General features: G+C 35.0%; 1 protein-coding gene across 1 annotated transcript in view; it reads left to right on the forward strand.

Annotated features, from left to right (window-relative positions):
• The window catches only part of LOC144973681 (uncharacterized), a 35642-nt gene extending 26471 nt beyond the window's left edge, over nt 1–9171 (forward strand). The window contains exons 4-5 of the mRNA XM_078916461.1: nt 2141–3538; nt 6504–9171. Coding sequence (XP_078772587.1) covers nt 2141–3538; nt 6504–6715 — 1610 coding nt within the window. The 3' untranslated portion in view covers nt 6716–9171. The remainder of the gene's footprint in view (nt 1–2140; nt 3539–6503) is intronic.
• Nucleotides 9172–12377: the final 3206 nt, after the last annotated feature.

Below are 12377 nucleotides of genomic sequence, written 5' to 3' on the forward strand. Positions count from 1 at the left end.
CGTGTGCTGTCCTTGTACCAAGGTTAATAACACTGCCGTAACGATTTTATCGTTAAAAACAAGGAAAACGATTAAAACTATAAACAACATTACGAATGAAAACTCATATAATTTCTGATTCTATTTATTGTTCATCCATTTATTCTCTGTACAATAATAATTTAATCGAAATGAAATATCAGCTAAAAGCATCAAGTGGCTACATGCAGTCTTCAGTAATAGGGTTTGAACAATGGGCTTTAAGGGAATGGACCGATCGCACTTTGTGTAAATCAATTGCACCCAGCAACACTCGGTTTTTCACTGGTGCGTGCATGTCATTTACAATAATTATCGGATACTTGATTAGAAAGCCGCAAAACCGGAATTGCACTACTGAAAAGTGAAACGGGTGGTTAAAACTGTAATTAAGGGGTAATACAATTATTTTGAAAACGATGCAATGTTGATATTGTTTCATTTATCGCTAGTGATGGAATCAAATGGTGTCATTAAAAAAAATTTTTTTTGGGTTTGTTTTAGATTTCATGAATAATACTTGTTATCCCATAAGAATCATGCGCTCCAGTGAAAAGAGTTTTTTATAATTGATTCACACTAAGCATTTAATCTCTATTGCACCCCCCCCCCCCCCCCCATCCCTCCTCGAGGACTCAAGACGCATTATATCATTTGATAGATAATGACGTACACTTATTTTCAGGTCTGTTATCCCTAATTGTTATGGGCTTATTGTTGTAATGGTAATACTCTCAAATCAACGCATAATTAATACTGTCCTTTACAACAATGTTAAAACCAGTTCATAATTGCGTTCAGCTATCATACCTGATAATATAATATAGCAATGACTATCCCGCACAAATCTTTGGGCCTCTTTTTCGCTCACGAAGTGCCCGAATTCGCGTCAAAATATGGGACGAAGCCGTTTCGTATATGCTATTTTTAAAAAATTAATCACGACGCTGTTTATCGATGAATATGACTGAAAGTTGGCACAAAGTTAGAAAAAAGGTCATTTTAGATTATGTCAAGCGACAAAACTCGTGCGATTACCAGAAGACCGTTAAAAATAGATTTTTACTCTTTGGAGTAAAATATTTCTAAAACTATCGGGCGTGGAGGTTTTGTCGCTGACAAGGTAATACATGAACATTTCTTCTTTTTGGTTGTAAAATTTCATATGAATATGACGAGTACTTTTCCCGTATCTTACAAAACACCATCTTAATTTGCTCTTCAAGTTTCAATCTTTTAATCCGTTTATTACCCAAGATACAACCAAAGGTCGAAAAAAAAATGCCGAAAAAGCGTCCCATATGTTCGCGTTTATTCCTCTTTACGGGTCATCCAAATAAATGACACCTTTGAAACTGCATAACTTGTTTATTTATGAATGGATTTTCAAAATTCAAAAACATTTTTACTCAGTGGAGATAGGGCTTTGATTTTAGACAAAAATTTTCCTCAAAAAGAGAAAAAAACATTTTTCATAGTCATTGCTAATTTAATATGTTCACGTCGATTTTTAAAAAATCTAATAACATTATCTTTTAAATAAAGTAGACCATCTTAATACAAGATGTGTGATAAAATTTCACTAAAACATGCTATAAATCATAGGAATAGTAATTGTATTACATGGCGATAATGCTTGCCATCTCCATTTAACTAACAACTTTATATTGTTACCAGGGAGTGTTACGAGTTCAAATATTACGTATGAGAGCCAAGGGTTTGGCACAAGGTATCATGAGTTGCTGTAAAAAAAAAAGGATTTTTAAGTCTTATTTTATTGCTTATTTTATATACGTTGTTTACAAATTTTTAGGGAGAGAGATAGAGAGAGAGAGGTAGAGAGAGAGAGAGAGAGAGAGAGAGAGAGAGAGAGAGAGAGAGAGAGAGAGAGACTTTTGAGAAGTCCCAGCTTTGAGAGTTTTTAAGACGAGAGTCATTCAAATCGATTGATATTTGAAGGACGAGTTTTCTGGCCAAATTTTTAAATACGTGTTTTTTTCCGGAGTCCGACAGTTGATATGTGCACCTGATTAAAATGTTCTAATCACTTAAGATCTGTAAGAAATCTTAGTTTTACAATTTACAGTAGTATCTAACTTATTTGAAATTTTGTCATCCCCAGGTTTTGGTAACTGCTGTGTTTACATTCCTTCCCATGTCCTCAGCGGTTTGTACTACGATAGAAATCGCAGCCTTGCAACGGGGATTTCAAACAGCGGGTCTGGTCTAGGCGGGGCCATCATGCCGGTTCTAGTGGGATTCCTCATCGAGATCTTCTCTTGGAAAGGATCGCTAATAATTCTGGCTGGAATAAACCTGCACCTCTTTATATTCTGTGCTTTGTTAAGGAAACCTCCTAGTCCACCTCCTTGGCATGTCGTGGCGGAAATGGAAATGGAGGTTTTCCAGGAAAACACTACAACAGCCAATCCAACTTTTTGCGACAGAGGAGATGTTTATTCTTTTACTGATGCGGAAACGGAAACCCGTACCGGTACTGATTCTGGTTCCGCTACAGTTACTGACGAACGCATTTTGACGGGACCCAGTCCCTCTATCGTTGTAAGCAGTGCCTCTCCCGACAGTCCTGTCAAAATCAAACTTCAAGATTTTAAGTCGTTCAAAGTTGTAGAAGATGACAATGGACATAATTTCTGGGGTCTCGACAGAAGTAAACTTAGTTGCCTTCTGGATACAGATAGTTTCAAAACGAGATCAATATCCTCTTGTGGATTTGGTACCAGTGAAAATGTAGACAGTCTTGGCACGCATTCGCCTTCTTATGTGTTAAACAGCGATAATAGATTTATGTTGAAATCTCAAAGCTTTATTCAACCGTCTGAAGAAAAGTCGTGGCAAGTGAAACAGCTGCGTCTCGGGTTGAAAAGTTCTTCCTTACAAACCAGCGTCATCGGCTGGAGAGGTTCGTGTATTGTCCGAACTGATGAAAAACATAAAATGCAAGTCAAAACAGTTGAAAAGAAACCCATTCCCTCGAGGGACCTTGAGACTGACATGAATCGTCGAGATAGTAAAAACTTGCCAAATTCCGCTCGCCATGTTTTCATCTTCACAAACTACGAATTCGATGTGTATTTCTTAAGTAACATGATGTGGAATGCTGGTTATACAATAATTCAATCTTTCACACCAGAATTCATGATAGAACAAGGATTGACTTCTATAGAAGCGTCTTACTTAAGCGGTGCCTTCGGATTTGGTAGCTTTATAGGGGGGATAGTCGGCGCTTTTTGCGGGAATATAAAGAGAGTGAACCGCAAGCTTTTTTATTCTCTCGCCAACGTTGCCATGGGCTGCACGATGCTCTTGTTTCCAAACAATAATCACAAAGTCTTCCTCGCTGCCACGTTGATATTGAGTGGCCTGGCATTTGGAATAATTCTAGGTTTGCTTGTGATTGTTTTGTCTGATCTAATTGGGTCAGACAGTCTGGGGAATGGCATTGGATATCTCATGTTGTCCAACGGAGTCGGGGCATTTGTGGGCCCACCCACTGCAAGTAAGTACAATTGGATTCAATAGTCTGATGTCACGTCGCCCAGCAACGGCGGCCATCTTGGTTCTAAACAAAGAAAATCATTACTTTTTATTCTTCATGCTGGCTAGAACTTTTCATATGTCTTGTGATCAGAATGTGTAAAAGTCAAAATATGATCAAATTTATGTTTTTTCCCCTCTGGATACGCTTTTATGCTCGTCGGAGAAATATTTCATAAGGACGTCCGCCATTGTTCCAATAGTTTAGAGCCAGTGTTACTAAGTTACCATGCGTCATTAGGAAGGAAATGACGTTACGACTGTTGAAGCGTAGTATAGGGCTGCTTCAAGCTTTGGAAAAAACATAAAACTATAAACACCATTATAACTGGAAAATCATAAAATTTCTTATTCTAGTTTAAATATTAAGTCTCAATAATTCGATATCAAACAAAAAGTCAAGAGCTTTTTTGTTTTTATTTGAGTATGAGGAGACTAATCTTTTTCTTGATCCTTTCAAAGAAGGTTGCATTTATTATGAGCTCTCCAATAGTAAAGCTGGTATTGAATGGGCAGCGTACATTGAGTGAATGTTGATAGGGGGCGGGGGGGGGGGGGGGCAGCCTGACTCAGCGGTCCAACGGAGTCGGGGCATTTGTGGGCCCACCCACTGCAAGAAAGTACATTACGCTTCAACAGTCGTGACGTCACTTCCCTCGTAATGACGCCACGGTAACTTAGTAACTGGCTCTAAACTATCGAAACAATGGCGGACGCCCTTATGAAATATTTCTCCGACGAACATAAAAGGGTATCCAGAGGAAAAAAAAAACCATTATAAATCTGACCATGTTTTTACTTTTATACATTCTGATCACATGACACATGAAAAGTTCTAGCCCAGCATGAAGAATAAACAGTACCAATTTTCTTTGTTTAGAACCACGATGGCCGCCGTTGCTGGGCGACGTGACAACAGACTATTGAATCCAATTAGGAGTTCGGATTTAGCTTTGGATTGCAATGGGGTGATATTAACGGGCAACATATTATTATTATTATTATTATTATTATTATTATTATTATTATTATTATTATTATTATTATTATTATTATCATTATTATCATCTTATTATTATTATCATTATTATTATTATTATTATTATTATTATTATTATTATTATTATTATTATTATTATTATTATATTATTATTATTATTATTATTATTATTATTATTATTATTATTATTATTATTATTATCATTATTATTATTATTATTATTATTATTATTATTATTATTATTATTATTATTATTTATTGTTATTATTATTATTATTATTATTATTATTATTATTATTATTATCATCATCATCATCATCATCATTATTATTATTATTATTATTATTATTATTATTATTATTATTATTATTATTATTATTATTATTATTATTATTATTATTATGCCGTATTCAATTTTAAAATTAATTTATAAACTTTGTTTTAAAACAAATGCCTTATCTGATGAGAGTGGTTTTATTTCAAAACGTTTAAAAGATGATTTCCTACTTCTGATCATTATGAAATGGACTAAATGTTTTATTCATCGAGCTAATTCTCGCAAAATACCATATCGACAAGGTGGGTCACATAGAACAGACTCAAATTTAAAATAAGAAGAAGAGAAAAGAAAAGAAAATGACTACTATCCTAGCCAGGCTAAGTATTTTGTCAGAAAATGTGATCTTTTTTAAAGCTGTAACCTTCATTATTGTCCAACTCCAGAAATGATATCAGAATCCATCTGGCACAGTATTATAATTAGATGAACACAAAATGTATTTTGAAATCCCCTTATCTCACTCAACCTAGACACCGACTATATCCGTAGTTTACCCGGGGTTACTTTTACCCCATGCCAATTTATTACATTTTTCTGAGACAACTTATAGGCGTAGTATCAAAGCTAATGTTTTCAGTTTTTGCAAGTTAATGATAGTTAAATAAAACTATCTATGTACACGCTCATTATTAATACACTTTCTCCCATTTTGAAAAGTAGCAAAAATCTCTAGGATTGAGTGAGTTAACCTTTCTTAATCGGCTGTTCTGTTTGTTTTAGTTGGGATTTTTTTTTGGGGGGGGGGAGTGGTGGTGTTGTTTTTTTTCCCCATGTTCCCCTTCAACCTCCTGTTTTTGACGGTCTCAGTCTCACGTTGTTATGTAGATACAGATCGCTTCTAGGAAGAGGTTAAAAAAACAACAACTTGGTATTGGACTTTCGCTCTTTTGTCCATCTAAGTTTAAGGCTGGATATTTGACTTTTATTTGACTCTACAGACGTCTGTAGTGTTTCATTCATTCTGTTTTGTTGATAAAGGGGAAACCCGAAACGTTCATGTCATCTGTTTTCGTATATTAAATTGAAGCTTACATTCAATTTCAAATTGTTGTTTATTTCTTCGAGCAGCAACATTTACATTATAACATATAACATTGGAAAAATGAGTAGCAAAAAGGTGTTGTCACCAAGCCATAAACTCTCTAGAGTGAAGTTAATTAAATCATTAATTTATTATTGTCTACATAAATTCATTTGACTGGTTATAAATTTCATTTTATTTTATTTTATTGAACTACTACGTGGTCTGAGGGAGTGTAAGTCTTTACCTACCTTCAAAAAGAATCTCAAGACACATTTTTATTGGATTTGTTTTTATTGACTCTATGAATCCTTGATTTGGCTATGAATTATTTTTTTTTTTTCACTTAAAATTGATAATTTATATTGTAAAGTGCCCAGAACTTGTGTTTTACACGAGAATGAGCGTTGTATAAATGTGTATTATTATTATTATTTTTATTATTATTATTATTATTATTATTATTATTATTATTATTATTATTATTATTATTATTATTATTATTATTATTATTATTATTATTATTATTTATTTATTTATTTATTTATTTATTTATTTATTTCCAGGTTTTCTGCGAGAGAAGACGGGGGGATTCAAGTCGTCCATTTTTCTTGCCGGTGGCTTGTGCATCATGGGAGGTCTTGTCATGTTTCTAATGCCTTGTAGACAAGCCATTAACTGCAATGACAAGAGTAATATCAATAACAACAACAATAATGGCAAGAATAGAAAACTTAGCGGAAAAGAAGCATTATGTACTCAGCAAAGTTTTGTATAAAGCTTTAATTGGGTAGAAGAAAAAAAAAGAGTAGCCCTACAGAGCCATAGGAGCCTAATTATCTCGGTTTCTGGGGATGTTATAAGAATAAGAACAGCAGCGATTGTTTGCTACCCTTTGGACAGAATGCCAGTCTTATGCAAATTAATTTCCCAATTGATTACCCGATTACTGATGGGTAGATACAGATGGACGATTGTTTGCTACCCTTTGGACAGAATGCCAGTCTTATGCAAATTAATTTCCCAATTATTTACCCGATCACTGATGGGTAGATACAGATGGACGATTGTTTGCTACCCTTTGGACAGAATGCCAGTCTTATGCAAATTAATTTCCCAATTAATTACCCGATTACTGATGGGCAGATACAGATGGACGATTTTTTGCTACCCTTTGGACAGAATGCCAGTCTTATGCAAATTAATTTCCCAATTAATTACCCGATCACTGATGGGTAGATACAGATGGACGATTTTTTGCTACCCTTTGGACAGAATGCCAGTCTTATGCAAATTAATTTCCCAATTAATTACCCGATACTGATGGGTAGATACAGATGGACTATTGTTTGCTACCCTTTGGACAGAATGCCAGTCTTATGCAAATTAATTTCCCAATTATTTACCCGATCACTGATGGGTAGATACAGATGGACGATTGTTTGCTACCCTTTGGACAGAATGCCAGTCTTATGCAAATTAATTTCCCAATTAATTACCCGATTACTGATGGGCAGATACAGATGGACGATTTTTTGCTACCCTTTGGACAGAATGCCAGTCTTATTCAAATTAATTTCCCAATTAATTACCCGATTACTGATGGGTAGATACAGATGGACGATTTTTTGCTACCCTTTGGACAGAATGCCAGTCTTATGCAAATTAATTTCCCAATTAATTACCCGATTACTGATGGGTAGATACAGATGGACGATTTTTTGCTACCCTTTGGACAGAATGCCAGTCTTATGCAAATTAATTTCCCAATTGATTACCCGATTACTGATGGGTAGATACAGATGGACGATTGTTTGCTACCCTTTGGACAGAATGCCAGTCTTATGCAAATTAATTTCCCAATTAATTACCCGATCACTGATGGGTAGATACAGATGGACGATTGTTTGCTACCCTTTGGACAGAATGCCAGTCTTTTGCAAATTAATTCCCCAATTAATTACTCGATTACTGATGGGTAGTCTGCGCCTGGGATCGATACCGGCCTTTGCTGGTGAGGCGAGTATTGACTGTTTCATTGCTGAGCTTTCGGAAAACCAAGGGCAGTTCCAAAACTCACGAAAACCATTTGAACTTGGAGATATTATGACTTCAAACGCCGCTTAGGTTGATGTTTCGAAAAATTATGTTGTGCATATTTGTGCGTGGACGATGTCAGTCAGTCGATTGGTTTGTTTTTGTTTTTGTATCTCCAAATGAAGAGAGTCGTCAAGATTTGTTAATGATGGAACCCTTCTATTGGGTTTCAGAAAAATAACAACATAATAAAAAACAAACAAAAAAACCCCAAAAATATAAAAACAAAAACAAAAAACAATAAAACTTTAGCGCATATGTGAATTCCATAGCAGAATTAAATCATATTAAGATGTTGATCAACCCTAATTTCATTATTTCCATAAGGCATATTGCTGCACATATATATATTTTGACATTTCTAAAATCACAAAAAGAATCGGAAAACATACTTTGCTCAATTTTAATCAAGGGCACTTCCACCAGGCATTTTATAGAAATGTATTTTAAACTTATGAGGAAAAAAAAAGCAGCGTGTCTCAAGCTGTACGGTCTTTGCTTCGTACCCAATAGGTACCGAGTTCGACTACTGGCCTCGTTTGTGTGGCCTTGAGCAAGTAACCTTGCCTATCTCACTTTGCTGCACTGCGGTTGACGCCTGTGTTATTCTAGTCTTCCCTTGGAATAGACCCTAAAGACAAAATTCCCCTTAGGGTTGAATAAGGGAATTTATTTATTATTATCTTTTTTTTAATAACCCCCCCCCCCCCAAAAAAAAATAATTTTTTAAAAAATCGTAAACGAAACTTTCACATTTTAATTTTAACCGTTCGATTTTGAAAAGAAAAAACAAACAAAAAATAAAAAGAAAAAAAAGAACTCAAAATTACTAAACTCGAGTCGATCATGTGGCTAAACATCAATTTGGTAACAGAACAAATCGTGACTATCAAGTAGTGTGCTGAAGTTCGTAAAATTGAGCGACTCATTTTCTTTGTCTTTAAAAAAGAAAAAAAAAACAGTAAAAATATATTCGTCTTTGTAACTTTCTAACGTCCAAAAACTGGGTAGCCAGGTAGAATTGTGTGACATAGGCCAAGACAATTGTGGTGCAAGGTATCGCATCCAAATTCCGGTGTTCCTTTTGCACCAAAAGAGACATGATGGGTATTTTAAGATCCTGTTGAGCCATGGATATCACATCTGACGGTGGAATGATGCATGACTCAAGAATAATAATAATAATAATAATAACAATAATAATAATAATAATAATAATAATAATAATAATAATAATAATAATAATAATAATAATAATAATAATAATAATAATACACATTTATATAGAGCTCATTCTCGTGTAAAACACAAGCTCTGGGCACTTTACAATATAAATATCAATTTTAAGTGAAAAAAAAAATAATAATAATAATTCATAGCCAAATCAAGGATTCATATAGTCAATAAAAACAAATACAGTAAAAATGTGTCTTGAGATTCTTTTTAAAGGTAGGTAAAGACTTGCACTCCCTCAGACCACGTGGTAGTTCATTCCAAATCTTGGGGCCGAAACAAGCAAACGATCTATCACCAAATTTTGTTCTTGATATTTTTTCCGAAATTTTCGTTTGGTCATTACATGATCTTAAAGTGTAATTTTCAAATTTACACATGACCACGTGATCTGTGAGATATGCCGGTGCTATACCAGTCAAACACTTATAAACTAAAATAAACAAATACTAGGCCTGGGTTTGACTTTTTAGTTCTTTCTGTCGTGTACGTATATGTATGTCTGTGTGTGTGTGTCTGTGTGTGTGTGTGTGTTTATGTTTGTGTGTGTGTGTCCAGAAACCATTTATAAACTGCCAAAACTTTATCTATGCCTAAAGAAAACACGAAACACACGCACTCTCACACACACATACATACACACACACACATATATATTATATATATATATATATATATATATATATATATATATATATATATATATATATATAACATATATATATATATATATATATATATATATATATATATATATATATATATATTTTATATATATATATGTAAACTGTGCCACATGGTGATCTATTGTTTGTTGACTATTTTCACCACTACTTATTAATAAATGCAAATGTTTAAATCATATTTCAGAATTCTTAGTCAATCATTGAATTTATGGAAAGTTTGATAAAATAAAGCCAGAAGAAGACCCATGGAGCCGAAGTTTATTCAGGTTTCAATAACGTGAAACGGACAATAGAAATTGCATATTACCCTTTGGACAGGACCCAAGTCTATCGAAAAGTACTTTTCTGAAGTTCTAGCAGTCCCAGCGACCCAATGACTGCTGGGTGGACAGAGGGTTCAAAAAAGTAGAATTACCACTTCATCAATCTTGGTCAAATTTGTGTGCTCTATCAACTGAGCTATCAGGACTAAAAATTGTAAAATAATAATTCCTTCATTCATCCTTTTAGGAAATCTTTCTCTTGTGATTGTCTTGGGAAAAGACTGAATGCAGTGACAAAATGCGAGTCAACATGGCGCGAAGTCTCTTGCCCAAGGGGAAAGAAAATACGATATCGACAGTGGGATTCAAACCCGGTTCTCCAGAGTGTAAAAACAATGCCATGTCCACTCGGCCAAATATTTGATGGGAGCTTTGACATCCCATGGTGGGCAGGAAGCCACGCTGTGTCTTTAACCTCCTTATTATCTATTTTCCGAGGTGCTTTCCGTTTTGTCTTGGAATGGGATTAGGCACTTGGTTTTGTCCTGGCCCTGGCCGGAGCCCTTGACTCTGAGGGAAACAGTCAATGTCTAGCTATAGTTTTGGGAGGTGTTTTGTTTTCCATCATCTCTCTGTTATGCATTGTTATATATGTTGTTTTGAATGTATAATGTACCCAGTTGAGTGTGTTCCTCTTTGTTGGATTCTATGCTTGTGTCTGGACAACACTTTTGGATGATCTTAAACTATGTACAATGACAGGATGCTCTTGGAATCTGCATCTATTCCCTATTTGTGCCATTCCCCTTTGTCATATTTTTTCTTGGCGCTTTAATTGTAAATCTATAATCTTTTGTCTGTCTCATTGCTTCCTTTTTACTGACACTGAAATGACCTAAATGTGTGGCAATGGCCGTAAAACCCTTTAAAATAGCAAACAAACAAACACTTGGCAATATCATTCCCTTGACATGATTTTAGTCAGTTTTAGTCAGTTCCTGAACGTACCTCTTTGAAGTTTCAGAATTGACACCAGCAAGTTAACGAAATCGATGTCTAACAAACGAACAACGAGAAAGAAAGCCCTGATCTGTCCTCTACGTCAACACGCGATACCGGGTGTAGCAGTAGTAAAAGGACAGCTCCGGACCATTTTACTCGTCGTTCGTAGTGCCACGTCGATTTCGTCAACTTGCTAGTTTTTAACAAGACGGGGATCATTTTAATGGATCGATTTTGAAGGACGAGTTTTCTGGTCAAAATTTTAAAAATCTGTTGGGTTGGTTTTCAGCGTTCGGCATTGTAGTGCTTAGAGTTTAGCCTGTAGATACAAAACTTTTACTTACACTTATAGTACTCATACTATTATCTTTGTAATAGAAAGTGTGAATGTTTTGAGGTAATTCTAAAAAAAATGTTACTCTTAGTAGAGATAAGACTACTCTGAACAACGTTAAACTTCAGCTATTTCATAATTTGTGACTAGGGACAGGGGGGGGGGGGGGGGTAATAAACGGGTCGGATTTTACCCTTTCCACATCGACCTCCCCCCACCCCCTGGCTTAATTCCAGTATACTTGCAAGGTCTCCTTCTACTTTTCCCACTTACTGTCCATCTTCACTCATTGAGCTTTGAGCTATATATATATATATATATATATATATATATATATATATATATATATATATATATATATAGCACAATATCCACTACACGTGCTCAAAGCTCTTTACAAAAGGTCCCTGACCAACAACAACACGTAACATAAAGAACGGGAGGTTATAAATTCGTTGGGTTTTTTTTCGGTTTTTGGTTTGTTTGTTTTTTCTTGGGTTTTTTGTTGTTTTTTTTTTTGTTTTTTTTTGCTTGTTTTTTTGTTTGTTTTTGTTTTGGTCATGAATATCATGTATCAAGTATGCGTGACTTTATTTTGGTTGAAAACGGAGGGAAGTCTCCAGTTCATCGTCGGTCATAAAAAAATAATCGATCGGGAAACCTTGGACTCGAAATGTGTGATCAATTGAACTGTTTTGTCAGGTGGGGTGGAGATGGGGGGGGGGGGGGGGGATCACTCTAGGACTCACTCTTTGTGTGGCAATGTGGTCTAGTAGTATGACACTCGCTTTCGGATCGAAAGGTTGTGGGTTCGAGCCTCGCGTT

This window comes from Berghia stephanieae, chromosome 5, assembly GCF_034508935.2.
Source record: "Berghia stephanieae isolate SIO BIC M18660-M18661 chromosome 5, UCSD_Bste_1.3, whole genome shotgun sequence".
Taxonomy (NCBI): domain Eukaryota; kingdom Metazoa; phylum Mollusca; class Gastropoda; order Nudibranchia; family Aeolidiidae; genus Berghia; species Berghia stephanieae.